Genomic DNA, 27301 nt, shown 5'->3' on the forward strand with positions numbered 1-27301 from the left:
AACATATGAGGCATCTACTAGAGTGTTATTGCTTCCTGCAATAACTGGTAGAAATAAAGAAAATAATGTTTTATGCGGAATTCTATAGTCACTGAAACAGTAAACGGTAAATTTGCTGATCTCTATAAAACCTGAGAAGCAAAAATTTGAAGATAAATGAAAATGCTATTAATATAATTGCTTAGCCAAATATTTTACTCCTGAGGCACTGAAATTTGGCTTCTGATGTTAGTGCTTGAATAGGAGCACCCACCTTTCAAATGTGCACAGCACTACAAAAATTAGTGCTAACTTCAGCAAGTCTTGAGATACCAGATACATCTGAAGCTACGCAAGTGTAACAGAGGGATCTAAACTTAGACACTGACAGTTGCAAAATGCTGATCTAATATGTATAAAGAGGTTTTAAAATAATTTCTGAAATAAATCCTTTTCTCTCTTCTCATATATGAGCTAGTTCAGCGTATGATGCCCATAAGAGTCCAAGTGATGCCTGCTTGCCCTTTCCCTGATGGAGCTGGCCCAGCCCTAAAAGAGACCCCTCTGCAGCTCTAGTTTGAGCTCACCTGAACCTAAGGAATAAGAAATGCAGGGTGCAGACATGTGGGGAAGGGGAGAAAGAAATGAAGGTCTCTGGCCAGACAGAGGCTCCCGTGCCTGTGTTGCCTGCATTGCTTGGTCCCAGCACTGGAAGCTGGCTCGGAGAGCACATCCTTGTCTTCGTGGGGAGCTGCAGGTGTGTTTGAAGGAAAGCTGCATTTGGGGTTATGCAAATGACTTGGGATCTGTGCAGGCCTGGGGGCCACGGAGGCTGCACGGGAGGGAGGGGTAGGGCTTGCTATGATGCTGCCTGTGAACCAACCTGGGCCAGGGAGTGCTGACTCAGAGAAAGGGTCAGGGAGGGGTGCTGACCCTGAGAAAGTACGAGAGGGAGGGCCCCCCAGCACAGGTGAGAGCTATTGGTGGGGCTAATGCATGCAGCTGATTTTTTTCATATAAAAGCCTTTTTATTTATGTTCTTCCAACACCCTGCTATATCCTTTTAGTGGCTTTTTGTGCTGACAATTCTCAATAGTGTTTTTTGATTCATAGCACAGCTTTTAAAATTAATTGTATTGAAATTAAAGCTTTGTCATAATGAAAAAGTTAATCTTAACAACAGATCTGAAGATGGCTGTCATGACCAATTACTTTATTTGATTGTTTCCAGCTTTGCCATTCCTTTTTTGTGTTACTGCACAGTAAGTAGGAAGACCACAAATAGTTGATTTATTTATCCTAAAAGTTCAGCTCAAGTACTAAGGTTTGGGGATGTTATGGCAATGGAATATGTGGTATAGATAAGCAACTTAAAAAAAAGTATTTTCATTCCTTTGCAGTAGTGTCTAGTTTGCAGTTAATTAGTATCATCTGCTTACCATTTTGAACTGCTTCATTTAACAGTCTTGTCTCTTAAATTGGAAATGAATGTGGAGCATTATGTCAGTGTTTTGTGAACCTGTAGAGCCCAGATATACTTTTCAAGTATATTGTTGGTTGCTTTCTACAGATTGTGATCATTTTGAAGGTCCATGATTTTAAGAGTCCATTAATTTTCTGAGCATTTTTCATGCAGGATCATGTTTGCTATTGGCTCTTTGTTGCAATCCAGGACTGAGTATCAGACACCTTGTGAGTTTCAGTGACTGGGTGTGTACAGAAAAAACCACGCTGGCATGGTTGCAGCTATGGTGGGGGACCTAAATGACACAGAATCACAGAAAATCTGGCTGAAAATGTCCTCTGGAGGTCATCCAGCCAAACTTCTCACTCAGAGTGGATTATACCCTCTGGTCCATCAGCCTTACCTTTGTCTACCTGATCTCTGAACACTTCTAAAGGTGGAGATCTCACAGAGTACAGAACAAGCAACCTGGTCCAGTGCTGCACTATCCTCCATGTGAACAGATTTTGTTTTTCAGGTGCAACCAGAACTTCCCAAGCCTCAGCCTACTGCCCCTTGTATGTAATAGCACAAGTGTACTTGTTTTATGCGGCATTTGAAATGCAGTATTTGTAATAGTGGAGGCAATGCCCAAGGAATAGGTTAAAATAACCAAAACAACTTTGATCATTTAGTATTAAGGAAGTTTCCATTTTTAATGTCAACATAAAAGAGATTTTTTTTTTTTTGAGGGAGCATGGGCTATTTAGTCTCTACAATACTTATCAAGCAAACTGTTAGAAAAATAACTTATGTTATAACTCCCTAATAAACTTCCAGTGCTTGTTAGTCTTCATCCAGTATCAATTTTACATTGATACAGATTTCTTGAAGGTGCAAAAATTGCAGTTATTTCATATCAAATTGAGTTCTTCATCACTAAGGTTCTTCTGATAGTCAGGTGGTTTTTTTTGTCACTGTCCTTAGAACACTTTTGAGGTGTCCATCTGGAAAGATCGAGATGTTCTTCAGGAGGATATGAATTATTCTTATGTGTGTCTTGGTCTGTATACAACTGTATACTTCCAAGCTTTTGTATCTCATGACACAGGAAACAGAAGTTGGATGAAAAGCAGCACAAATGGTGTGTAATATTATGCACATAATTCATAGAAAAGCCATGCGTTTTTTCTAGTTGCCACATAAATAGCAGATTTAGTTGCTATTGGCCATGAACCAGTAGATTAATGGTCAACCAGAAGACATTGTTTGATGCTGTCCATAGTGGTTTTCTCCTTTGCTAGGCAATATTGTTAAAAGTGAAATGAAAAAAAAAACAGAAGCCCTTAGTGTACCCACACCTTTTAAAATGCTGTTTGTGTCTCTTCGGCTGGCTCAAAGCCCAGGTTGCTTCTCCCCTCTTCACCATAAGGGTTCACCTCTCCACTGTTTGATCCTACTTCACCTCTGCTTTCTCTTGCTCTCCTGTAATGAAAATTCATTTTATATTAGAAAGTCTTCTGTTCAAGTCCTCCAGGATCCCACACTGTAAATAATACTGTGTTCAACATTATATATATATATTTCTTTTATATAAAAGAAATCAAGTTAGATTTAAGAAGAACTGTAGCAAACCTCCTATGTTCTTAGAAACCCTGTTAGTGGAGAGTCATAGAAAACCAACCAAACTTTATTGTTGTTAATGCAATAATATTTAAGGAAGACTTCATTACTGTACAGCCTACAATCAGATTACAGAAAACTGTAGGTGCTGATAAATGTGAACAACTCTGCTGTTGGAAAAGGCACCATGTTCCCAGCAGGACATCCCATCCTCCTTGCAGCAGGGTTGGCAGAAGCCTGGACACCCTGCAGCTCCCTGTGGCCACAGCACTGGTTAAACTGATGGCAGTGGGAAAATTGCATTAAGCTGCCATGTACTGAGAGACAGGGAGCTGAACCTTTAGCTGTCACTGTTGAGGGGAGAGGGATAATAAGTTTTCATTCCTTAACTTGCTTCAGGTAAACTGGGCAGCCTAATTTGTAAAAAATCCTGATGATTTAATTATCGGAACATCTTCCAGTGGTCATGGGCATAGTATCAAAAAATATTACTCACTTTTTGCGATCTCTTTGACCAGTGATGATCAAGACAATAACTCCAATGACAACCAGACTCATGACCACCCCAAATACAATTAACCAGATGGTGACTGGGGGTTCATAAGGTGCAGCCAGGGTTGGAAGTATTCCCACAAACTCCAGCGTGTTATCATCCAGTCTGAAAGCCTCATTGATTCGTCCCCGAGACATCCTGCCATCGAACGCAAATTCAAAGAGTTTCACACACTTATTGGAAGGAAAGGAACAGTTTTCAGTTGTTTTATATATCTCCAGTGTGCCAAGCTTTCCTTGAACTGCTCAGTTGAAAAGACTGCAGAGGAGATGCTGCTAAACCCATATTCCTTCTGGCATATGAGTGACAACCACAGGAACTTTAACCCTTCACCTATAGCAGCTTAACTGACATGTTCAGACACTGTATGGACTCTTAAACTCAGTCTTAACATTTATCAAATGAACCTTCTGATCTTCTTCTCTCCTTGTATTTTGCCCTTCATTCTCTATCCAGAAGTTTCTTAGATATGACACATAAAACCCCACCTTTGACATCTTACCTATCTCCCCCCTACAATCTTACACGATTTTTATTCTTGTGTTTTTCACTGCCCTGAAAACCCTTTCCCTGGTGTATCATCTGGGCCTGGCTTTTCCCTAAATTTCCACATCTGCTATTGAGTGCTAACCTGAGAGTGACTTTCACAGCCATATTCTTTTCCCTTAGTTCACCAACTTATCTCACTGCTTTTTCAACCCCATCTCATGTTGATGCCGCTTTTAGATTTGTGCCCTCTTCACTTCCCACTGCACGTTACCCATGATCTTCTGCAGAGTTGCAGTTTTACTTATCATTTTTATAGCAACGACTTACAGTGGTGTCACACCGTGCTATAAAAGAGCTGCTCATTGACCTGTAAGTGGAAACTAGCTCCTGCTCTGACCTCTTCTATATAATCAAATACATCTGGCTGTCTTTCTAGTGCACCATTATTCTGGAGTCCTTGTTAACAATAATTCTTGCACTGCCTTTTCATTAATGAGAAGAACACACGTGTGCATGCACACATTGTTACTGTATTCTGGATTTCAGAATAAAAAATAGTTCCTTTAAAGTTTGAGCAATTATATCTGCTGACGAGGTATGATGCAGTGAGATGTGTTTTGGCAATTTTACAAGCTCCCTGAAGCATTTTACATTGGCTGCTGTCCAAGACACCATCTGATAGATGGACTGTTTCCGTTCTGTCATAATAGTTTTCATCCCACTATTTCCATTTTCACTGCAATATTGACTCCCTTGTCACTGCTTCTGCCTCAGCTGACTTAAGCAGTGTTTTCCCTTCCACCCTTTCATCTGGTTGTTTGGTTGGGGCTTTTTTTCCCCCAGAGAGCAAAATCTCACCTGATGGCATTTTCCACGTCAGCTTTGGGCACAGTATCACTGATATTACCTGGCATGCTGACAGTAATGTAGAAGGAGATCCTTTGTGTCTGTTCCCCAACATGAATGTCAGTAATTCTGAAGGAGAAACAGAAGAGAATGGTTATTTTCATTGTTAAGATGACAACAGCTTTAAATTTGGGCAAGTGAACAGTTGTGTTTGATTGGCATTGCCAGGGGCTTAGTTTATGCTGGGGAATGCTTTCAAGTGAAATCAGCTGGGAAGTGAAATCAATTTTCCTGCCAGAATTTCTTTTTCTATGTGTGAATCTGTATCTTGAGCTGGAGAGAGTCTACCTCATACCTAAGACAATCCTTGGTATAATTTTCCACAGCACATAATCACTTGCAGAACAGAGAGTGTTTGGGGCTGGCCCCCTGGATGAGGTGACGTATGAAGTACCAAGTGAAAAAATAAAAAAGCTTTCTTCCTTATTTTTCTAGAGTATATTCTAGATATTACATGACTGATGTTCTATAAAGTAATATCTAATAGCTTAAGTAGACAGCTCCTGAACGTTATTGAAGATACTTAATCAAAAGGGTTACCAAAATCATTTTCAGGTGAAAGATTTTGTTTGTAACTGAGCTTAGATAAGATTAGTAAATCTGTACCAAATTCTAGTGGTTTATAGTCAACATGTTTGTCTTTCCTTGGCCCCAAACCTCTTGGATATTCAGTATCATACACATACATTGCTAGAAATGTTTATTTCTAATCAGTCCACTTTCCCTGATGTTCCTATATAGGCATTGGGCACAAATTGTCAAGGTTCATCTCCATCACTGATAAGCTGTGGGAGACAAAGCCTTCTTACCTAACTTTAGCACATTAATCCTAAACTTCAGGCTCTTGAGTGGAAAGACACCATGTAGCCAAGCTGGCATCTTGCCTTTTGCAAACAGCTGATGTTTGACATTGTTTCTGTCACCTTACATTTGACAGAAGGCACAATTAATTCCACCAGTTCATGCCGTTAGCCAATCAGAAGCAATGCAGGCAGAGCTGGCACAATTAAGCAAGCCACTCACTGGAAGTCAACTTCCTGTTTCTTCACCTCTGCAAAGTATTTTCTCATGGCATAGGCGACGGATGACTTGAACAAGAAGAGCTCACTTTCATCCCATTCATACTGCAGAAACAGCACAAGAGAAATTCATCAGAGATGGCAACAAATCAGAGACGCTGAGAAATCCTTCTAAAAAGAAATAGCAATTGTAATGCTTGGCATGCACTTCAGTATTATTTATTTGTGCCATGATAGCACATCAGAAACCGACCCAAACCCTTTAGCTCCATTAATCTGGTCACTGTGCAGGACAATAACCAAGGAGGCATCCCTGCTGCCAGACATCATGCAGTCCCTCTGCAATCTCTGGTACCTTTATATGAGACTGCTGAATATGCTGCCGTCCCAGCACATCTCCCTGCCTTAGAGGGAGAAAAGGCATCAGCAAGGCTATTCCTACAAAATATTGTGCATTCTCTTTGAATTTTAAAGATTTTATAATTTATATTTTGTTTTAATCACATAATTTTATTTGCAGACATGTTCTATTAAGGATGAGAACCTTTGTGGTAGAGTTGTGTGAAGGTGGCTAATTTATTTCCTTGATGAGCTGGGATTTTTGTTTGGGATCTGTTTTGGTAAAATCTCTTTGCATCTGTACTTCTGCAGCGAACACATATTTGTTGTTTTTCTCTGGAGAATAGATAGGTGATATAAAAAAAATGTACTGCCTGTGTGCAGGCTTCTCCTGGCTTGCCTTATGAGTCCAAAGTTATTCGCAGAGGAAGACAAAAATAGCTTCTCTGGTGCAGGAACCAAGAGCTTTACAGGGGGCAAAAACCACCACAGGAGGTGATAAAGCAGCCTGGTCTGTTGTGCAATAGCATGTGTGCATGAAGGGAAAATTCCCAGCTGAACTCCGTGGCAATATCTTTTTATTCCCCTAAGGCATAGATTTGATTGTGTTTATGGTACCTGGGCAGGAAGGCCTGTAAATGCTGTCAGTGATAGACTTACACAGCTCCTGACTTTCCTGAGTGTTATTCAGGAATGTGTGGTAGAAGGCAGCTCTGTTGTAACAGGTGTTATAAAACCCAGCTACATTTTTCAACCGTATCCACCTCTTTGACACTGATATAAAATGAGAGAGATGTATAAATATCTATGAGGAAGACAGGGATAGACAGGGATAAACTGTTTAGCTGGGTCTGTTGCACTAGGACAAGGAGTAATGGGTTCAGACTAAAAGAGTTGATTTAGATTAGTTACCGGGAAGAAATTCTTTACTGTGAAGGTTGTGTGGCATTGGAACAGGCTGCCCAGAGAGGTGATGGATACTCAGTTTCTGAAAACTTTCAGGGTCAGGCTGGGTGAGGCTTACAGCAACTTGATCTAGCTGAAGATGTCCCTGCTCATTGCAGTGGGTTGGGCTAGCTGGTCTTTAAAGGTCCCTCACAACCTAAACTGTCCTGATTCTATTAATACACGGGAGGAAAGAGCAGAAAGAACCCACTGGTTTCAGTCCATTCAGGACCAGGTCCCAGGAAAGGTGCAAGTATCCAAAGCCATGGCAATCAGGGCAGTCCCCGTGGCATTTGGAGGGCAGGGCTGTTCCCACCAGGAAGGGCTGAGGCTGAGTTGCCTTTGTGAGTTAAATGCCCCTGGCTTTCTCCTGCTTGCACAGCCCTGCACCAAAGCACCTCTTTTTGTTACTGCTGCTGCCTCCGGCAGCTGGCACTGTTCACTATCACAGCTAAGAAGCTATTGTCGGGGTTTCTCAATTTTCTATTCATGCCCAACATCTTAAGGCTTACAGTGCTGGTTTTTTTTAATTATAATTTTTTTACCAGAATCTAATTGAGCTTGATTCCTCTACTGATGCTTTCTGTACTTAGCATGTCAACTTTTTAATCATTTATTCATTTCTGTAGCTTATATTTTTTCTTTTTCAGTCTAATGTATTTTAATTGCCACTGTGCCTCTCAATTGCCTTTATAAATACTATTACTGGCTGTGTGGATGGGAAGTACCTGGCTGGCTTCTGATCTGTGTTTGAGTCATGACTACCCACACAGCTTCCCCAGGCATCTGAGGAGCCCACCCCACACTGCATGTTACAGAAGCCGCTTTGCTTCCAGAGAGAAATGAACTCTGCCAAGCCCCTCTGCTCTGTTACAGTGTGCTGCCTCCAAGATCCCACATGCCACTTGAAAGAGAGTGTAAGTGTGGCCTCTGATTCAAAAAGGATTTTTCATTGTAAAATACATCTAAATGCCTGCAGGCTGACAGCTCTCAGTTCCCTAACACTGTCTTGTGTGGCAGCCCTTTACAACGTGATCACACATGTGGCATTGACATGGTGGAGAATTTTGAATGAGTGTTTGAAGAGGGGTCTGGTTTTCAAGTGGCAGTCAGAGGCTGGCACTCCTGGACCTGTTTATTTTAAATATGACAGACCCCAAGGGATTCCGTGGGGATCTTGTAGCACTTTCCCTTGTGCGGGCACTTTCATAAAGCCCCAGCTGAAGCAAAGCTGTGGATGTTTCAGCCTCATCAGCTGCACTGGTGATCCAGGGATGCTGCTGCTGCAGCTCTAATCTCATCAGGCTGAAAACAATTAGCAGGGTAATTGTGGCAGTGGACGCTCTGGTACAGCTGGCGTTGAGCCCATCCGAGAGTCTGGATGTTTAATTTGCTGGAACTTGGGGCTGTTGAAACTTCCCTGCTGGTACCAGCCAGGGTTGAGTCGTGGCCGAGAGCTGCAGCTGCCCTGCGCCCCCAGCACAGCTGTACCTCTGCCCAAGAGCAGGAATCTTTCCCTGCCTGCTCTCTCCAGAGCTAATGAACACAAATGCAAAAACGTTTGCTGGCATACTCAGAGTGCTTTGTGCTTGTTAGGTCAGTGCAAAGCAACTCAATATACACCTTAAACAAACAGCTGCACGGGGCCCACAGCTTCTGTGCACTGTGAGCCATGCAAAGCACCCAAAACACATTGCTCTGTGTAGATGGGCTGAGATTCCTGCCCGAGATTCCCCCTGCCTTTTCTCTATGCCAGGTCATGCATGTACCATTACCTGCTGCTGCCATACCAGCATTCAGCCATGTCCCTGGGGGCTCAGCAAAAGGGAAGTTTGCGGGGAGGCAGAAAGCAACCTAACAGAAAAGGTTTCTTGAGAGTTGGTGATGTGAACTGGTTTTGAGAGGAAAATGTATGTCTTGCTCTTCAGATCTTAGGAACCTACCATCCATACAATAATTCAAATTAAGTAATCTGTATGAGATTGTTTTACAGCTGCTCAATTGCACAACAAAAGACTATGATGGCTAAAGGCAGGCATAAAAATGATATTAAGCTAAACATTAACCGTAATGACTAATAAATGTGTTGTAATATGGAACCTTCTCATGCTGCTGATATCAGTTTTGAATTGTATCTAACTTGACTAGGCAGTCTAGGAAGCAATAAAACTCCAGTAGGGCTTGCATGTGAGAGAGTGATAGAAGCAAGAGCATCAATTCATATGAAAAATGAGCCCGTGGTTTGTGTCCTTGCTAGTGCAATAGGCTCCAACATGCAGGTCTAAATGACCTGCCTGATGACATACTCGTTCTTGGAAAATTACTTATGTCCTGCAAGGTGAAAATGGCTATTAACAGGAATGAAGTGTCTGCACTTAAACCTTCTACACTGCCTCCATGAGATTAGCATAAAGAGGAAGAGTTAGAATAAGGAATGAATTTTCAGCCTGGGTTAAGCAGATGGGCTAAGGCAATGCTCTGTTTAAAATCATAAAAGCCATCTTCGGCTTTGATGAGATTTTTTTCATTGTTGTAATACATTTTATTGGACCAGCTGGTATAATTGGGGAAAGAGATAAGCTCTTGAGAATGTAAGCCCTTCTCCTCATCTGAAACAGAAGCAGCTGCACTGCACTGTCCCCTGCAATCTCAATAACAAAGCTGTCTCTGCATCAGGGTTGGAGGGCAGGGAGGCAGCTGAATACATCAGCTGCAAATATTTCCAGGGCCTGGAAATATTACAGTAAACAGGCAAACAAAAATCTACAGAGAAATGCTAATAGATTTTAGTTTGAAAACAAGAGTACTTAAGAATAGAGAGTGGGATCCACCAGCCTGCTTTTAAATGTGAAGTAGCTGCTCTAATAACTTCTGAAGGCAGCCACCATAGCCATGATAATGGCAATTAGAGGAAATTAGGTAGAAGCTTTATGTGGACACATCAGCAAATCTGGGAAAAATACAGCCATTTTCATGTACACAGGTTCCCCTATGTTAGCCCTCCAGGCCTGTTCTGTAGGAGGCAAAAAATCATGATTGGTATCTCTACAGAATAACTCAATTCATCTAGTGAGATGCTTTTCCTAAAATGGGTGGGTAACTCCCTGGAGGAGTTCCTCCAATAATTCTAGAGGGAGTCTTGACCACAAACTCAGACAAGACATCTTATATGTGATAACCCTTCACCTGAGCTGATGCCACCCTTCAGACACAAAGATCAGCTATACCCTGACCCATTTTCTGAGCACCATTATCACAACACCTCTGTTGCCCAAGCAGTAAGAAGGATGCCACAGGACAAACACACTCACCGCCTGGTCCCCCAGAGCTGACTTCAGGCTGATGCGTACTTTGACGGCATTGCTAGAATCTGGGTTAAAAAGAAACAAGGGCCATGTTAGAGCTGCAGCAACAAAAAGTCTGTCCTGGGAAGTGCTGAGGTGGCTAAAGTTTCCTTACAGGTTCCCCTGCTCCCCTTGGATAGCTTGGTGGGACTGATTTTGTTTCCCTTCATTCGTCTCTACTGCAAACACACTGCAAATACACACCAAATCTGGCTTTGTAGAAGATAGAAGGAAAATTCCTCTTTCCCGCCACTGGGAATGAGCAGCTTAGATGCAGATGCTGGTACCTGGTTAGGTGAATCCCACTTTCAGAGACTGGCACAGGGCTGTAAGAGTTATGGTGAGCTCCAGTACTGGCAGTGATTACACATATATAACCTGGCTGGTTCATCACTCAGTGTCACAGTAAGCTGAAAAATGCATTTTTCCTCCTTTTCATCTCTTTGATCTCCCCTCTTTGACTAACACATATCAGCAAAAAGCATAACAGTAGTTTCTCTGTACTGGTTTGCCCCTATGCCTGGCTCCCAGGACCCGTAGCTCCCAGCCCTGCAATACAGGCACACTGTTTTCAGGCAAGTGCCACACAAGATCAAGCTTCTGGTCTTTCTTCCTTCTGTACAGTCATCCCATACTCTGAGTGCTTCCATTATGAAAAAAAGACACCTCAGTTTCTGGGAACTGGGTGGGGTTCTGACAAACACCTGTGCTGACTTCTCCAGCTCTGGCCATGAGGCAGCCAGTCTGTCTTCTGTGACTAAAACTTGCAGCTCAGTGTTTATTTCCCATAACCCTGCTTTTCTAGGGGGAATAGCCTCCAACAGCTACCAGGGAGAGAGGCTTTGCTAATCAAGGGTTGTGAAGACTAACAAGTGCCTTTAAATTACCCACAAGCCATACGTACATGGAGCCCAGCCTGTTTTCCAGCCAATGAATCTGCCAGAATTGTTTTTTTTCAGCCACTCATATAAAGGTTGAAAGTAGTTGAGCAAGGGAGCTGCATTCATGTATTTTTCTTCTGTTACATTTTCCAGTGCTTGAGTCCAGGGCTTGGATCTCCCTAATTCCAGCAATTTTCTGTAGATGTGAAATGAGAAGTAATATGTTATTGCCATGTTCTGTCTAGATGAGAAAAACAATCTGTGATCAGTATAAAAGTGTTCTTTTTTTGCTTCTGAATTCATTCCTTTCTCCCATTATTCCAATTAATAAAAATGTTTTATTCCCACAAACAAGTAATTAAACCTTTGATGCTTAGAACCTTAGTGTACATAAATTAAGTCAACCTGTCAAAATGAATTGGTTGGTATATACTAAATAAGCTAGGTTTATTCTCGATGCAACCTCATTGACTCCAGAAATTTTCAAGGATGACTTAGGCTTTGTTGTACTCTGATTTATTACGTGTGAGAAATTTACTTCGTTACCTGAGTTTCTGACCAGCTGCAGTGGAGTTGGTAATGTCACACTTGTGAAGAGGCCCAGTATGGTTAGCTGCCTTGCAAAGTGCCTCCTGGAACTGGAACTGATAGATGGTGCGGGTGTAATACCTAAAGGAAGGGCAAGGAAAAGGGAGGCACAGGTTTTATTAGTTGTCTGTCAAGGAAACCTGCAAGCCCTTGGCCTTTGGAAGGCTCTGCTGTGTCAGCTGTCACTCCTGGGAGACTGCACTACAGGGAGAGAGGCCAGCTGATATTTATAGCCCAAGCTAAGTCAAATTTAGCAAAATGCCAAGATCAAATGGACTAGAAGTGCCCCAAATCTGTTTGTTGCGACATAAATCAGGAGAGAGTAAAGTTTTTAAGATCCAGCTCTCTGCTCTGAGCCCTCTAAATGAGGTGGCTGAGACACAGAGGACATCCAGGGCTGCATGTGCATGGCCCAAGGGGCATGGGGCACAGTGATTACCCAGAAGGCAAACACCTCATACAGAAGTGCTCCTGCTGGTTTGATGGCAGCATGAAACTTTTCTCCTCAGCAAGAAGCTCATCAGCCTCCTCACTGCTCAGAGATTATAATGGAACAACCCCTGATGTGCAGAGAAACACTCCCATTGAAATCAGTGACCTTCGGTCTGGGCTTTAGACAAAATAAGATTGGGTCCTGAGACACTCCAGCAGATGTTTTAGGTAGTTTGGGCTCGTTCTGTAGACAAAATTTAAGTCATGAATTAAACACTGCACTACCTTATGAAGGAGTAATCATTGGCCACATGAAACAGCGCAGCAGGGTCACAGTAGGTTTCATCATGAGGGACTGGTTCCACAACGCCAACTATGTCTCTCCTGGAGATGAAGGAAAAACACAGGGTTTCTGTTTATAGACAGTAAGGAGAGGTAATCTGACTCAGCTTTTCTTCTGTTTTGTCTGGTACGTATGGCCACCCCTCTCACTTGCAAACAGAAGAATTCCATGCAGCTCCCAGTAAGCCCAAGCGAGTTCTGCTCCACAGCTGGCAAGCACAGAGAGGAAGCTGCTTGTAAACTCATTGTGCAAGGAAGGGATCTGTATGATAGCAGGGTGTGCAGAGAGAAATTAGTGGTAAGAAATAATCTACAAGACATGAGCTTCACACACCCAGCCCTTATGCCCTGGGACATCCCCAGTTTAGAGACCTGCATTTTCATTCTGGGCAAGGGCATGCAGAGACTGGGCAACCCAAAAGGTAGACAGTCTCCTGTGCCACTGGGCTGGAGACAAGCTTTCTTTTTATTTTCCTCTCCTGAGAAGTACTACAGAAACAAACCCATGCCTTAAGTTCTGAAAATGATAATAAGCTTCCATAGAAATATTTTTCATAAACCTGCATTTCAAGCAGAGAGCTGAGCACTCTGCAACAGATGTGATAAGCTTTGCTGAACAGTTTGTCATTCTCTGTTTCTCTGACATCTCTGCTACTTTTGAATACATTGAAGCTGATTGATTTTTACAGTGGGTCAGGAGGCTTGCATATATCAAGTTATATTATAGATTCTGTTTGCTGATGGAGGCTTACTGTTCGTGTTCGTGTTAGAGTTCAGGCTCCATTTTCAGTGTGAGGCTTGTTTGGTTTCTTTGCATTTTTCTGCCCTCATATTAAAACCAACCTGGGAAATTACAAACTCCTGTCTGAATCATACTGATTTTTAATCTTGTGCTCCAAGGTGCTAAAAATAGACTGATTGATGGGCATAATCTGAAAAGGCACCTCTGGTGGTTACTTGCTGAGGGAACTGTATTTTCATTACTGAGAAAAGTGGTATCTTAGTACACAAGAAAAGAAAGATTCAGTCTGAAATCTTTCAGACAATTTGCCTCCAAAACCACTATACAGTGGGGAGGAAACACAAAGCAGACAAGTGCGCTCAGATACTTGGTGGATTGAGATCTGCATGCTTCCCTGGCTGGCAAGTACAATGAACTTCACTTTCCACTTGTCCTCAAGGGTGTGGGGAGCAAACCAGAACACATGACCAATGAGACTTAGAGAAGGGCTGTACTTTAGCTACAAAGATGTCTTGGAGAATGTGTCAGGGGGACAGAAATGTTGATCTGAAAGGCCATGCAAAGGCCATGGGCCGTCTTTATCAGGAAGCTGACACAGGAAACAAGGAGGAAGTTTTTTGAGAGGCAGGATAAAGTGCTAGAGGATATACACAGAGTTAATGGGGACACACGGCTTATGAGGCATTGTCTGCACCACTATTGGGTATTTCTAGCTGGCACTCTACTGGTATTTACAGAAACACTCAGAGACACAGATCCTGCCCTACAGGAGCACAAGCACCTCAGTACATTGAGTAACTAGGGTTGAGTTTGCAGGTTCATATGAAAAAAATCCCCTTTGTTTCTCAAACTTACTTCATCTCCCACCACTGTTTGGTCCATTCCTGCTTTGTAATCTCACCCCTAAACACCATCCACCTCCACTTCTCCAGCATGTAAGTAAAAGGCATTGTTCCAACAATCGTTAGTGCTTGTTTGAGCAGAAAGTTGATTTCAGTTTCTGAAGAGAGAAGCAGTTAAGGTAATGGTTATGGTAGCAATTAGTATCTGACTAGATGGCTAAAGTTACTTCCCATTACAGCTAATGCTTACATCTTGTTTGAATTACAGATTTTCACTAAAGAAAAAGTGGAAGGAAGAATATTACTAGAAAAAAACATGAGATAAGATCATTTAGGAATTGTACACAGTTTTATCTCTCTTTCTTTCCCCCAAACTCTTAAATAACCTAGTCCTTTGACATTTACATTTAATTAGCCATCACTGTGAACCTTTCCAGTCTCTGGGAACCTTTCCAGTCTCTGGGAATTTTGATCTGAAGACATCTCAAAATGTATAAAATGTGCATCTTCATCTGTCTCAGGCAGTACTCAGAAGCCAGACGAACTGCATTATAATGAGGGCCTACCTGTGTTTTCACTCAATATTCACTTAAGTGGGAGATGTAAATCTTGAGGTTTCAGTTTCATTTGAACTGCTAAATACATATTTTGATAGAGATATGTACGGATTCATGCAACAGAGATTGAAAAGAGTTTTGGAGACTCATCTAAATGAACTACGAAGATTTAAGGATGAGTTGTTCAGTACTGAAGGTAATGAAGTGCTAGCTATTTTGTTTTAAATTATGTAGCAGCATTGTAAAGCAGGGATCCTTGCTGCACAATGTGATTTGCGGAAAAAATAGTATTTCTGGTAAATTAGAGGAGTTAGATTTTCAGAAGCCTGTCAGTTGAATATTGAGTTTTCAGACGCAATCTTCTGCTACAAAATAAGGCCAGCAAGTGCTTTCACATAAATATATAATATTTATACATTTATTTACCTTCATCATCTTGGAAAGTTGGCTCTAGGAGATCAAGAGATTTCAAGTGCTGAGGAGTGGCTGCAGAAAGTGACATAATTTCACCTACAGCTTCGTGGAAGCCCTCGTTGGCACCACTCCTCAGCAGGTAGGGCTGCCCTGCGTATGCCATGTCGTACTCAATGTGGCCCATCTCATGGTGTGCAGTCAGGAAGTCATCCATGGTCACTTTGGTGCACATCTTGATTCTGCAGACCAGAACAAAGTGTCTGTGGTTAGAGGGACAGTGGCCAAGAGAGAGGCTGCCTGAGCATTGTCTGCCACAGCCATGGGGCAAAGCCCCTCCAGGCTTGCAAATGCCTCTTGCCCCTTGCAAAACCTGGGCAGCTACATCCTAGTATGCAGTTCACATCCTCCTGCTACAGCAAGACTTCATGGGGAACTCAGCAACACACCTTCAGTCACCTTGAAATTGTCCAGGGAGTAAGAGAAAACTGCTGTTTTGTGAGAACAGCTGTCTCCTAAAATCTGGCAATAAACTCACTGTATGTATGGGACTGAGTAACCACCACCAACCTCAGGAAGACAGTAATGTATAAAACTCTCTGTGTTGGTGACTCCTGCTACTTCATCCTCATGTAGGTACTATTTACTAAAGGAATGCCTTCCAAAGAGGGGTTCTTTTCACCTTCCCCAGACTGCTGAGCTGTGACACTGATGTGTATCACTAAGGCTCTGCTGGGCACCATCTTTTTTCCCTGGGTGACTCTGGGGACTGCAAGAGGGGTCAGAATTTCTGCAACATGTATTCATTGTGTGGGAGCTTGCTGTCCCACTCCCTTTGCAAATATGGAAGAGACTGATAGATTTTCATGAAACTGGATAACCCCACTAAAGATGGGCAGTGGGCTCGCAGGAGATTTTCCCTTCCTACCCAGGGAGCCACTGCCATTGCTGAAAAATGTGCAGCTCTCCACAAATCTCACCAGTATCCACCCACATTTCTGCTTATTTGCTAAGCCCTAGAACATAGTCATCATTTCTCTAATTCATAAAAATATTAGTCACTTCTATGCTAAAATTTGAGAGTAGGTCTTGAATAGATCTACTAAAAAATTTGAGTAGATCTTCACAGGAAAAGTTACACAGAAAAGTTTACAATCCCAAAGGATCCCTGCTCTCTTGTCTTCCTTTCCCCTCTTATCAGCCAGAAAAAAAAAAAAAATAAAGGAGAAATTCTAACTTAAACCAGCATGGTGCTCCTTTAGTGAAAATATGTTTTTTCTAGGAGGTGGTATAAAAAGGGGTCATAGCAATTCCAGTACCTGTAATCGTTTTTGCCCAGGTCCCATGCTGTAGGATGGCAGACAACCTTCCTGTTGTCGGTCGGCTCTGTGAGCATGGAGTTTTCCCAGAAGCCCTCAGTCATGTTATCAAGGCCAATGGAAAAGAAGAAGGCCTCAGCAGCTTTGAATATTTTAATTTCATCCCATTTCTGAAAGAGACAATGCCACCATTAACCACTCCTTCCGCATGGAGCCTGTTCCCAGTGCCCCACTTAATGCAGGGCAGCTGACTTCATATTTAGTTCCCAGGAGCTTCACACCTCCACCTGGCCTATTGAGAGCAAGTCAGTAGTGTCTGCCTTTGGCAGTTCTGTAAATTCTGCTGGGAACTTGAAGTGGTTTTGCTGCAAACAAAATAGGTTTCTGCACTCAGAGGTTCAGCAGATAGCACCTGACCCAGACCAGAGAAGCTCTCAATAAAAGATAAGCTAAGATAAAAAATGCATTCCTGTCAGTAGTATGTCAGATCTGCAATCCAACCCTTCAGCCACTTCAGTCAGCTTGGGGACAACTCATTTGAGGAAGTGGAGCTGCATTCCCAGCAGATGAGCATGAGAGATTTCAGCAGAACCATAAAACCTGGCAAATGTATCTACAGGAGTTGCTTATCAGATTATAACTGCATGGCAATGTCCAGAATAATTCTGCCATTCAGCAGTTTTATTATTCTACCCAGAAGGAACTCTGCATTTACTGGACTGAGCTCTCACAGAGACCTGGCTGGCAAACAGCTCATCTGGACAAAAATCCCAAATTGGGCACACCTACTAATGATGAGTCCACCCATTCTCAAAGGCTCTGTAAATAATGTTTCCCTTCTTGAAGTGGTACTTCAACAGACACAAATTTATGACATAGTGCTGCCTATGACAGGAGAGTAGATTTCAGGTGAATAACTGCATTTCAGAAACCAAATTCTACCTGTCACTCTAGTTTATAAAAGGAGTGAGGCTTTGGCAAGACTACAGGGAATTATCTTCATCCATGTTCTTGGTCTGGTAAAGGTGCTGTCACAGCTGTTAGCTCTGCAGATCTCAAACACAGACCTTATGGTACTATGCAGTTATCAAAAGATAACAAGCAGCATTGCAGTTTCTCTAGCTGTATCCAAATAAACAAGACTGACAAAAATAAAACAAACTGTGATATACAAACTATTTGATTATGGCAACTGGCAAAGGTCATATTTGATACCAGCCTACTCCAGGAGTCATGAAATATTTATAAGTACAAAATATATCTCTTAATGGATAAGTGTCTCTGAGGAAAATATACTTCGAAACAAGATTAAGGGAGTCAAAGAGGGTGGAGGAAAAAAAAGAACAGCTAAGGGGACAGGTACAGTGAAAAATGCATAAACACTTTAAGGTGAAAAGCAAAAAAAAGGATGCAAAAAGCAACACTTTGTCGGCAGTACATCTGCCTGAGGGCAGACATGGATTTCTAGAGAGCAGCTGATATGTGGTGCATGATTTTTATACCATCTAGATTTGTTACATAATGCATATTGCATGAAGGCATGTCTTACCTTTTCAACCATTGCAGAAGTTACATCAATGTTTGGTTTGGCTGGATAGGGAACAGTCAAGGCATACAGATTCGTCCAGAATCTACCCCACATATCACCTTCACAAAAAGAGAGAAACAAATACTTTATTATGTATTGCTCAAAGGTGCCAGAGAGGTCTATAAATTGTGCAGTGTCAAGAATAGGGACTCCTATACATCTAACAAGGCCCAATCCAGATGTGGATGGGAGCAGTTCTGAAAGGTCAGGCATAGGTCAAACTCAGATCAAGGATCCTTTTATTACCCAGTATCAGCTATTCTTGTATAATATAGTTTCAGGACTGATTAGATTCCTAGAGGTGTATGACAACTGAACATGCTTTTTGTTAGTCCACATGATTGTTGTGCCATGTTCAGGTACACAACAGTTACAGCAGCTTAATGCTGCATACTTTGAAAGCCAAGTCAGGAAATGTGGGACCTTAGAGTAAAATTCAAAAGGAAAAACAAGTCTCTCTGAAACTCTCATTTCTAGGGAAGACAAGTGCCACAGAGGGGAGGGAAATGTCGCAGCCCAGTGCTAGAGTTTTGTGCTGCGTGACGTTTGGTGAGGATGAGAACACCTGCCTTCCCTTCCTGCCACTGCTGCTAAGAACTTGTGTCATCTCTGCTAGGAATTTATCCATTTCTCCTCTACCCTTCCCTTTATCTGTAACCTTTTTGTTAATATCCTGATTAAACAGTCAGATTACTCTCCTCCCATGTGCCTTGAAGGTGACTGTCCTATGTATAAAGTGAGGTTTGCACGACAGGGACACACGTTGACATACCCAGTAAGTGAGCAGGGAGGCATCCTGTGGAGCTGATGAGCTTGGAGCCATACACTTGCTCCAGCTTGTGTCTCACGTAGGCATGCAGCTGCTCATACAGAGGTTTTATCTGGAGGCAGAGGAAGAGAAAGAAACTTTTTTTTTTTTTCACTTTGCTCTATTCCACTCATCACTCCTAAACAATGAGCCTCAAAGCTGTCTCTGGCAAAGTTCAGCTGCAGGTAAGTGCACCCCAAACCTGCAGCTGAACTTTGCCCCCTGCCTCAGGGCTCAGGCACTGAGTCCAGATTCCAGCCACAGAAGTCCTGTTCAGATATGAGGGAGGGAGCAATGCTAACTTTCAAGCTGGAGTACCAAAGATGCCATCTACCCCATGGACCCTGCTGGGAGGAGAGACATGGACCTGCAGAGCTCCCTTTTCCCAGCTGTTGGGGACCAAGCTGGTCCTTGAATGGCTGCAGAGGTAAGAAATATCATGTATGTCTCCTCGCATCTGTTTCTGTTAAATCCATGCAGACTGAGATCAGCTAGCTTAAAGGTTTCATCTTCCTCCATAACACTGGCATATGAGCCCACTATTTCAAAACATAATCCTGCAACCCAGGTGAGAACTTTTCCTGCCTCTACCTGCTCAAATGTCTTCTCCACATCTTTGATCAGCTGGTCACGGCTGTATTTGTAATCTTCTGGAGACTTTGCTTCATAATTTGCTCTCCAGTAGTCTCCGTAGTCAGCATAATCTGTAAAGCATGGATGCATCACATGAGGACACCAGATGTGGCACTGCTTTGGTCTGCAGGAAAAGTGCAGCTCCCTGTTGATCCCATGCAGACCTGCAGCCTTTCCCCAAAGCAAAGCAGCAAAGTGCAAGATAGCTCAGGTTTAGCAGAGAGGAAAAAGCTTCTCTGAGGATCTGTGTCATGAACATTTTTCTCATGAGATTTCCAAGAAATTCAGAAATTGCAGAGACAGCTATCTGCTAGTTAAGGTCATTCTGTCTGTAGATGGAGGTCAAAGGAAATCATGAATCCTGACTGGAGCTCCTGCAGCTGTGAGGGACAGCAGCCTCTGCTCAGGCTGGATGCTAAGGGGTTCTCACAGAAGGTATAAACTGGTGGACATTGAATATGGGCCTGCTCTTGCAGAAACTAAAGCACCAGAACAGATGTAGACACCAGAAGTGACATTCAGCTCCCAGTTCCACTAAGTCTTCCAGTCCACTTAGCTCCATCAAGCCTGAAGTAAAAATGGCACCTTTCTTCCTTGGTGGTACGGAGGAAGGCCATAATGACCATTACTTAATGTTTAGCTTTTTTCCATGCCTTACTATTTGGACCATATTTTCTTATCTAGCTGCAACTTGACAGTTTTTGCAAAACAAGGAGCATGGGAAAGCAGGTGATACAGCTGGAGTTTGGCCAAGAGATAGATGATGTAGCTACTTCAGAAGCTATCTTAGAAGACCCCAAAAGAAAATTAGAAGGCAGCTGCTATTGTTCCTTAAAAAGACAGTTCAATATGATTTGTGTGGAGATCTCAGACTGGAAGCACACTTCCCTTAGTACAAAATCCTTTTTGAACAGCCAGCTGCACCTGCTGTCCCAGGCCTACCACATCTGATCATTCCAGCTAGGGAATAATGCTTTATAAATGTACCAGTGATTGTGGCTGCTGCAAGAAGGTCAAGGCCCATAGGAGAGAGGAGATGTCACCAAAATTCAGCAACACTCAGAAGTTGTTTAAATGGAGTGTGCTTGTCCATAAATCACAAATGGTGCAGTTCTGGGTGGTATGTAATGAGGGACACTGATGCATTATGGCCTTTGGGAAAAGGGCCAACAAGGAAGGATCCCAACGAAAAGGTGCCTCCTGTTCCAGGCTGGGAAGAAACCTCTAAACTGGTCAATGGCAGCTGTCTGCATTGCCTTGTACATTGAGACATGCACACCAAGAGTAAATCATGTGCAATTTATGTATGTGTTTTGAATTCCTGGGAAAGTTGTGTAACCCTGCAGTATGTTTACTGGTTTCTGGAAGCCAGAAGGAAAAAAAAAAGAAAAAGGAAACAAAAAGGAAAAAATAAAGTGACTTACTATTAAGCCTTGCAACCTCATTTTCAAGTTCAACATACTCTTCATATAATGGTCTCATCATTCTGCCAACATCAGCTCTCCAGCCTTCCCAGGCCCACAGTCTCTCATGATAATCAGTGCTCTCAGCCATAATAGCATCCAGACCTGTCAGAACAAAAAAATAAGTACTAAGCTTTGAAAAAGCAGAATTTTTCTTTCACAGCAGGCAAATGAACCAAAGTGAAAGGAATTCATGAACGGAGAAGAAAACACTTTGTATTTGATATACTGAACTATCCCATTATTTCCTTGCATCCTTTCCTAATTTAATGTCTTCCCCTTGTCTTTAAGAAGCATGGAGCACATCATGAGTCTCTTAAATGCTCTCTCCACGTTATCTTCCCTTAAGTTGCTAGAATTCTCAGGACTGGCCTCAATAAAACATTGAGTCCAACAAGACTGATAGCAGGGAACAAAAAAATAGATTTTCTGTGATATAGGCAAACCCCAGGTGACAGGCAGGCTGCCACACAAGCAGAGCAGCCCTCCCCAAACTTTGTTTGCTACAAGCAGGAGACAGCATGTCTCGTGGGCAGAAGGTCCAATGGAGGTCCCTGAACTGCAAGGTGCAATTAAATTATTACTAAGCTTTAGATAGCAGGAGATATATCTGTTGAAGTTACAGCCTGTCCTTTTGCAGTCAGGAGCCACAGCCACCCTTGGGCTTTCTCTTTTTGCACCCTCAGGGTGAAGGACACAGTAGGGGCAGTGGTTGGTGTCATACCTGGCTCCAGCACCAAACACTCAGTCGGATTGTTGATTTTACAGACGGTCCCAGTGCTGTAGATGGTACTCATTGTATTTAGTACAGTGCCCAGCTGCAAGTTAGATGCAAGATAGCATGTTAGAAACCCACTCTGTGCAAAATAACAGCCAATTATGGTAATTCCTTAAGAGCTAGAATCAACACTTCACCCACCAGCTTAATATTTAAGCATATGTTTGAGCTCAGTAGAGATTAATGAAAGAATTTGCCGAAATGCATTACTGAACCAGACCTAGCTGGAAAAGACAGATAATCTCCCAAATATATGACATAACCTACAGGTTCTTAATATCCAGTCAGACAGGATTCAATGAGCACTGACTGTCACAAGAGAGCTATCAATACACAGCAGAAATAAAAAAACCAAAGTTTTTTAAAAGTTTTATGAACCCACATAAACTTTGCAGGAAGGTTGCAGCTTTGAGTGGCAGCAGAAAGGGCCCCTTTGGCAGGTGCTGCCAGGCTGACTGTTGCTTGTGGGTTTTAACATCACATCCCACTGATTGCATGGATCTGCTTAGACTCTATCACAGAGAAGCTGTGGCTCATGTCTTGGGCCAGCTGAAGGCCAAAATGCATCTGAAATCATTCAGCTCTATCTCAGAACCTATGCTATGCAGCTCTGGTTTTAATATTTTTTAATGTTTTCACATCTTTATGCATCAAGGAAAACATGTACCACTTTTAGCCTTCCCTTTAGGACTATGCAATTTCTCACTTAGAGCTTTAAATCAGAGCTATGAAGAGCGGTCAGTGGGAGGAGTAGTTAGTGAGTAGCTCTAATTTTATCTCTGTCAGCAATAAAATAAATGGGTGCCCAGGCAAATTTTTGTGTTGGTGAAGAATACTTAAATATTCCTATGGAATCCCATCACACTGTATAAAATAAGTCACTTTTCAAACATGAATCAACAACTTCAGCCCCAAAGGTCATTATCTAGGAAATTCTAAGTGTCTAAACAGGAAGGCTACTGAAGAACATACCTCCTCAGTAGAGACAACACTATCATCAGTGCACTGTTGTAATTCAAAATAAATACAGGTTTGTATGAACTGCCAGCCTTCCCACCATCACAATCTGTTTTTCAGAAATGCATCTTATATTTGGATAAGACAAGAGATCCAGCCAATCTGCTGCTTCCCTTGCATGGTGGTCATCACTGCTGACCTTAGCAGGAAAATCTCAGGATTCTTCTGTAATCAGGACTGTAGGATCTGAACTGTAGGCTTCCATGACTCAATGCTATGTTTCAATTTGATCTTCAGCAAAAGGAAAGTAATTTAACTCTCAAGTGTTTGGTTATAAATCCCTTTTGAGTCTGCATAGCTGCTCACTCCACTTTCATGTAAAGTCACTATCCATCTACCTGCCTCTTAGGTGAACTTGCCAGCGCAAATGTCAAATCTCATTATGATTCTTGCCAAATCTTTCTGGCCTTCAGCAGCTTTCAGTGGAACCCTCTCCATTCTCAGGCATCCCAGGGTGCCCAGTGTAATGAAACATTCCTTCTTTTTCACAGTGTGATAATGTACCATGTTCAGAGAAAGAAAGACTTCCCCCATCTCCACCTTTTTGACTCATTGAATGGCCTTTCACCCATCTCTTTCTGCTCATTGCCCTCGGTCTGGACTACACCAAGCACTTACCACATGTCCTTTCTTGGTTTTATGACTAACCCAGATATAAGCACAAGGACTACTCTGAGGCGTGTGTATGTACACGTGTTTGAAATTTATTCCATGGCAAAACTGCTGACTGAAATGGTAACCAGCTTCCCAGGTCAGACTACCCCTCCAGTCCTGTATTGCTATGAAAACCTAGAACAGGTACACTTCCATACGATACACAGCATCATCCCAAAACAAGCAGGGTGGCGACAGCACCATGCCCTGGCTTGAGGGTGTTGTGGGAGGCAGCTGAATTCACACACCAAAAATGATGAACTACATTCAACAACTTACTCTGTTATATTTTTCTGGTGACAGCACAGACGATCCTCTTTCCTGGAGAATCTGGATCTGGAGCTTGGTGAGGTCATCCGTTATACTGTCTACCGGGAAGCTGCTGGCATTCCTGGAGGCCTCCTCGTAAAACGCGGACCACTTGGCACCCGCCTCGTTCTGCAAGGGGTTCACACAACCCTGAATTACCCTCTTCAAAGGAGTGGAGTGGCCTGATACCTCTCCAGACAAAAATATCACTTCTGGGAAGAACTTCATTTGTGAAGAACACCTGTGGAATGCAGGCTGAGTACTTGCACCTCATAGCTAAATGGCTGGAGAGCTTTTTGGCTTTGTTTTATTCACACACCCAGATAACCATTTTTCTTTGGGAACAGCAAAAAGCATGACTGTCTACTCACACCTTGCTTGTTATAATTGATCCAGCATCTCTTTGCTGTGTCTCCTGCTACTCTAAATCAAATTGTCTTCCCTTAGTGCTTTTCTTCACCCACCTGTGAAGAAACAAGCCAGGGCACAAAGAGATCTGTGGCCCAGATGTCAATCCCCACTTCTGCTGCAGTAGCAGGAACACTCAGCAGCCAAGATATTGATACTGAGTCTGTTTGTAAGGCAAATATCACTTTCTTCTGACATGCTGGTAAATAAAAGATTATTCTTGGACAAAGGAGGCTCTAAACAGGTCCCCAAACTGGGCATGCAAAATCTCAACATTTTGCACAAGATTGCTTTTAACACTTCTGCAGTTACAGACCATGGCATCAAAACTCCCAAATTTCAGTGCACAAAGAAGCAGCATTAGAACACAATTTGGAGTTGGGACTGTCTTATTCAGCTTCTTCTAATGTGTTTGTACACAGTTTAGCACATCAGAACCCATTCCAAATGGCAACAATAACAGTACTAATTAACCTGTGTCCTTGGGACAGTTTATTTAATTGTGCTTATGCCAGAGCTTCCCAGCTTGTGGAAGAGGGCACCTGTAACACCCATCCCTCCCTGCTGAGGCGTCAGGGAACTCAAATGTCAGATTGTACCTGAAGAGCTCCTTCAGGCACTCATAATCCCTGTGCAGACACACAGCAAGGCCAACACTTTCTGCAGGGCTTTGCCCGGGTTGTCCAGCCCCGTGTGACAGGGGCACAGCACCCACTGCACCTGCTCCAGGCTCCAGCAGAGACAGGGAGTGGCAGATGTAAGCCCGTGGTAATCCCATCCCCACACCTCCTCCATCCTGGCTGCAGGAGGGCAGCCATCACTGGGAGACTTTCCAAACTCTGCCCTTCACAGGAGCAAACAGTCCTGACACTCCTCAGCAGCTTGCAAAGCTCAGTGGGCAAGAGCTTGATAAAAACCCAGAGGAAGAGCATCGCTGTCCAGATGTGTTCCTGAGCTCCTTGTCCTGAGCAGGGACAGAGAAGTGCCTCAGGAGTGGCAGGGCAGAAGGGGGGGCTCGTTGGCTACAAAAGCCATGGGAAAGAAGTTATCTCGCTGTCTGATATTTCCACAATTAGAGAAATTGGTTGATAAGTCAGAGGAATAGTTGTAGGGCTTGTGACACAATTTACAAGGAAAATGGATGTGAAGGAGCCAGAAGAGACAGTATTCATTAACTCTCCTCGAGCAGAACGGGAGGAGGGGAATCAGTGGGTTTATTATCAGTGCTGCTGAAGAGATCAAGCGAGAGAAAATGTTCTCTCTGAACACTAGACTAATTGGTTTTTATTGCTGGTATCTCCTTATGTATTTTATTATCATCTCATTAATGTTGAAAATACTATATAGGGCTTGCATTTTATGGGTTTGGAAACATTACAGTGTAAGTATCTGGTGCCTCGGAAAAAATTCCAGATTGACAATGATTAGTCATTAGGATTTCTTCCAGCAATCAGTCTCCTTGCTTTAATTAAGAAATATGATAATTAAAACATGTTTTAATTAAGTTATATGACCACAAAGTGAAAGACCAGCCATTGTGCAAAAATAGATGAGGATGTTCAGCAACATTTTTATCCTCTGAATTGTTTTCTCTAAGGCTTGAGTTAACTTTAAAACACATGCAGCCTCAAAACAAGGTGGTTTTGTTCATTTTGAAATGCTGAGCTGAGGCATGGCAATATCAGTAACCAGCCAGAACATGGCTGCCTGCTCTTGACAAGTTCTTGCCTAGAGACCCCCGGGACTGGGGCAGACAGAGGCTGGTTTTGAGAAGCAAGGATTATGTTGGAAGACAGTTGAAAGTAAAAATGTTGTGGTCCTTCCTGCAGATAGAAATGGACTTTCAAACCAATGTACTAGACCACTAGAAACTCCACTGCTGGCATTTGTTAGTCTGTGATCTCATTTCATTTTTCCCAGTCTAATACCTCCAGGCAGTCTACCAACAGCCCTGACTATGAGAAGAGTGATAGGGGCAGGGGGAAAGGTCCACTACTGGGTAACTGGTGTGGGCTGCTATATAAATCCATCAGCAAACATTTAACAGAATGCCTGCATCCAGAAAATATTTGCATATTCACTGAGAAGTAAAACAACTGCCTGTGTCAGTAAAAAGCCCAGTGTTTGTTTGGTCTTAGGGAAAGTGGGAGATTTGAGCTCACATGGGTACAAGATTCAAATCCTGTTTCCTTGCACCACAGGGCAGCACCCCAGACCCTCAGGGAAGATCATCCCCTCTGGGATGTGCCCTCTCCAAGAGAAAGGGAATTGCTTTGCTCTTGGAAACACTGCAGAGAAACACTACACCAGGAGGCACTGATGGTGTTGGACTCAGCAGAAGAAAGTGTCTCTCTCCATCCAACACAGATTTTGGGGATGAACATGCAGTGCCCCTTTGCCTTTTCCCTCCACTCACTGGGGTGACCTGAAGTGATGGCTAGGGACAGTCCAGCTTCTGGACATCCCTGTGCAGTGCAGGTAATCCAGGTACTAACCCAAGGCTGTAGAGGCTGGTAGTGGCCCAGGCACATCCAGTGAGCATTGCTACATTAAAGCAAGCTCCTCTACCCTCCCCAGACTAAAACACAGCTACCAGAGAAGCAACACTCCAACTTCAGCCAAACTTGGTGGAACCAAAACAAACCAGAAAGTGTCCGATTCCTAAGACAACAGTAAAACCCACAGGATGGAGCACTTACCATTTTATTGGCATTCTCCTCAGTGATGTTGGTGTTGTAGTTCCATGAGGCAAGAGAGTTCTCATAGCTGATATTTTCTGCCCTCCTGTTAAACTCTTCTAAAAACATTTGGGCTTGTTGTGTGACATCCTGAGGGGTCACAACAGAGCTCAGGCCGCAGAGAAGCCACAAGTGGACCAACATATTCAT

At 42.9% G+C, this 27301-nt stretch overlaps 1 protein-coding gene across 1 annotated transcript; it reads right to left on the minus strand.

Annotated features, from left to right (window-relative positions):
• Window positions 1-2787: 2787 nt before the first annotated feature.
• ACE2 (angiotensin converting enzyme 2) lies at window positions 2788-27301 on the minus strand (the record flags this gene model as incomplete). Its single annotated transcript, XM_082277352.1, has 18 exons — window positions 2788-2908; window positions 3543-3737; window positions 4947-5063; window positions 6018-6118; window positions 10609-10667; window positions 11546-11718; window positions 12069-12191; window positions 12828-12926; window positions 14482-14626; window positions 15452-15678; window positions 16756-16925; window positions 18305-18402; window positions 19116-19224; window positions 19743-19855; window positions 21209-21352; window positions 21972-22065; window positions 23976-24134; window positions 27113-27301. 18 exons carry the CDS (start codon window positions 27299-27301, stop codon window positions 2788-2790), a joined length of 2436 nt encoding a protein of 811 aa, XP_082133478.1.

Source organism: Coloeus monedula, assembly GCF_965178545.1.
Source record: "Coloeus monedula genome assembly, chromosome: 3".
Lineage (NCBI taxonomy): Eukaryota > Metazoa > Chordata > Aves > Passeriformes > Corvidae > Coloeus > Coloeus monedula.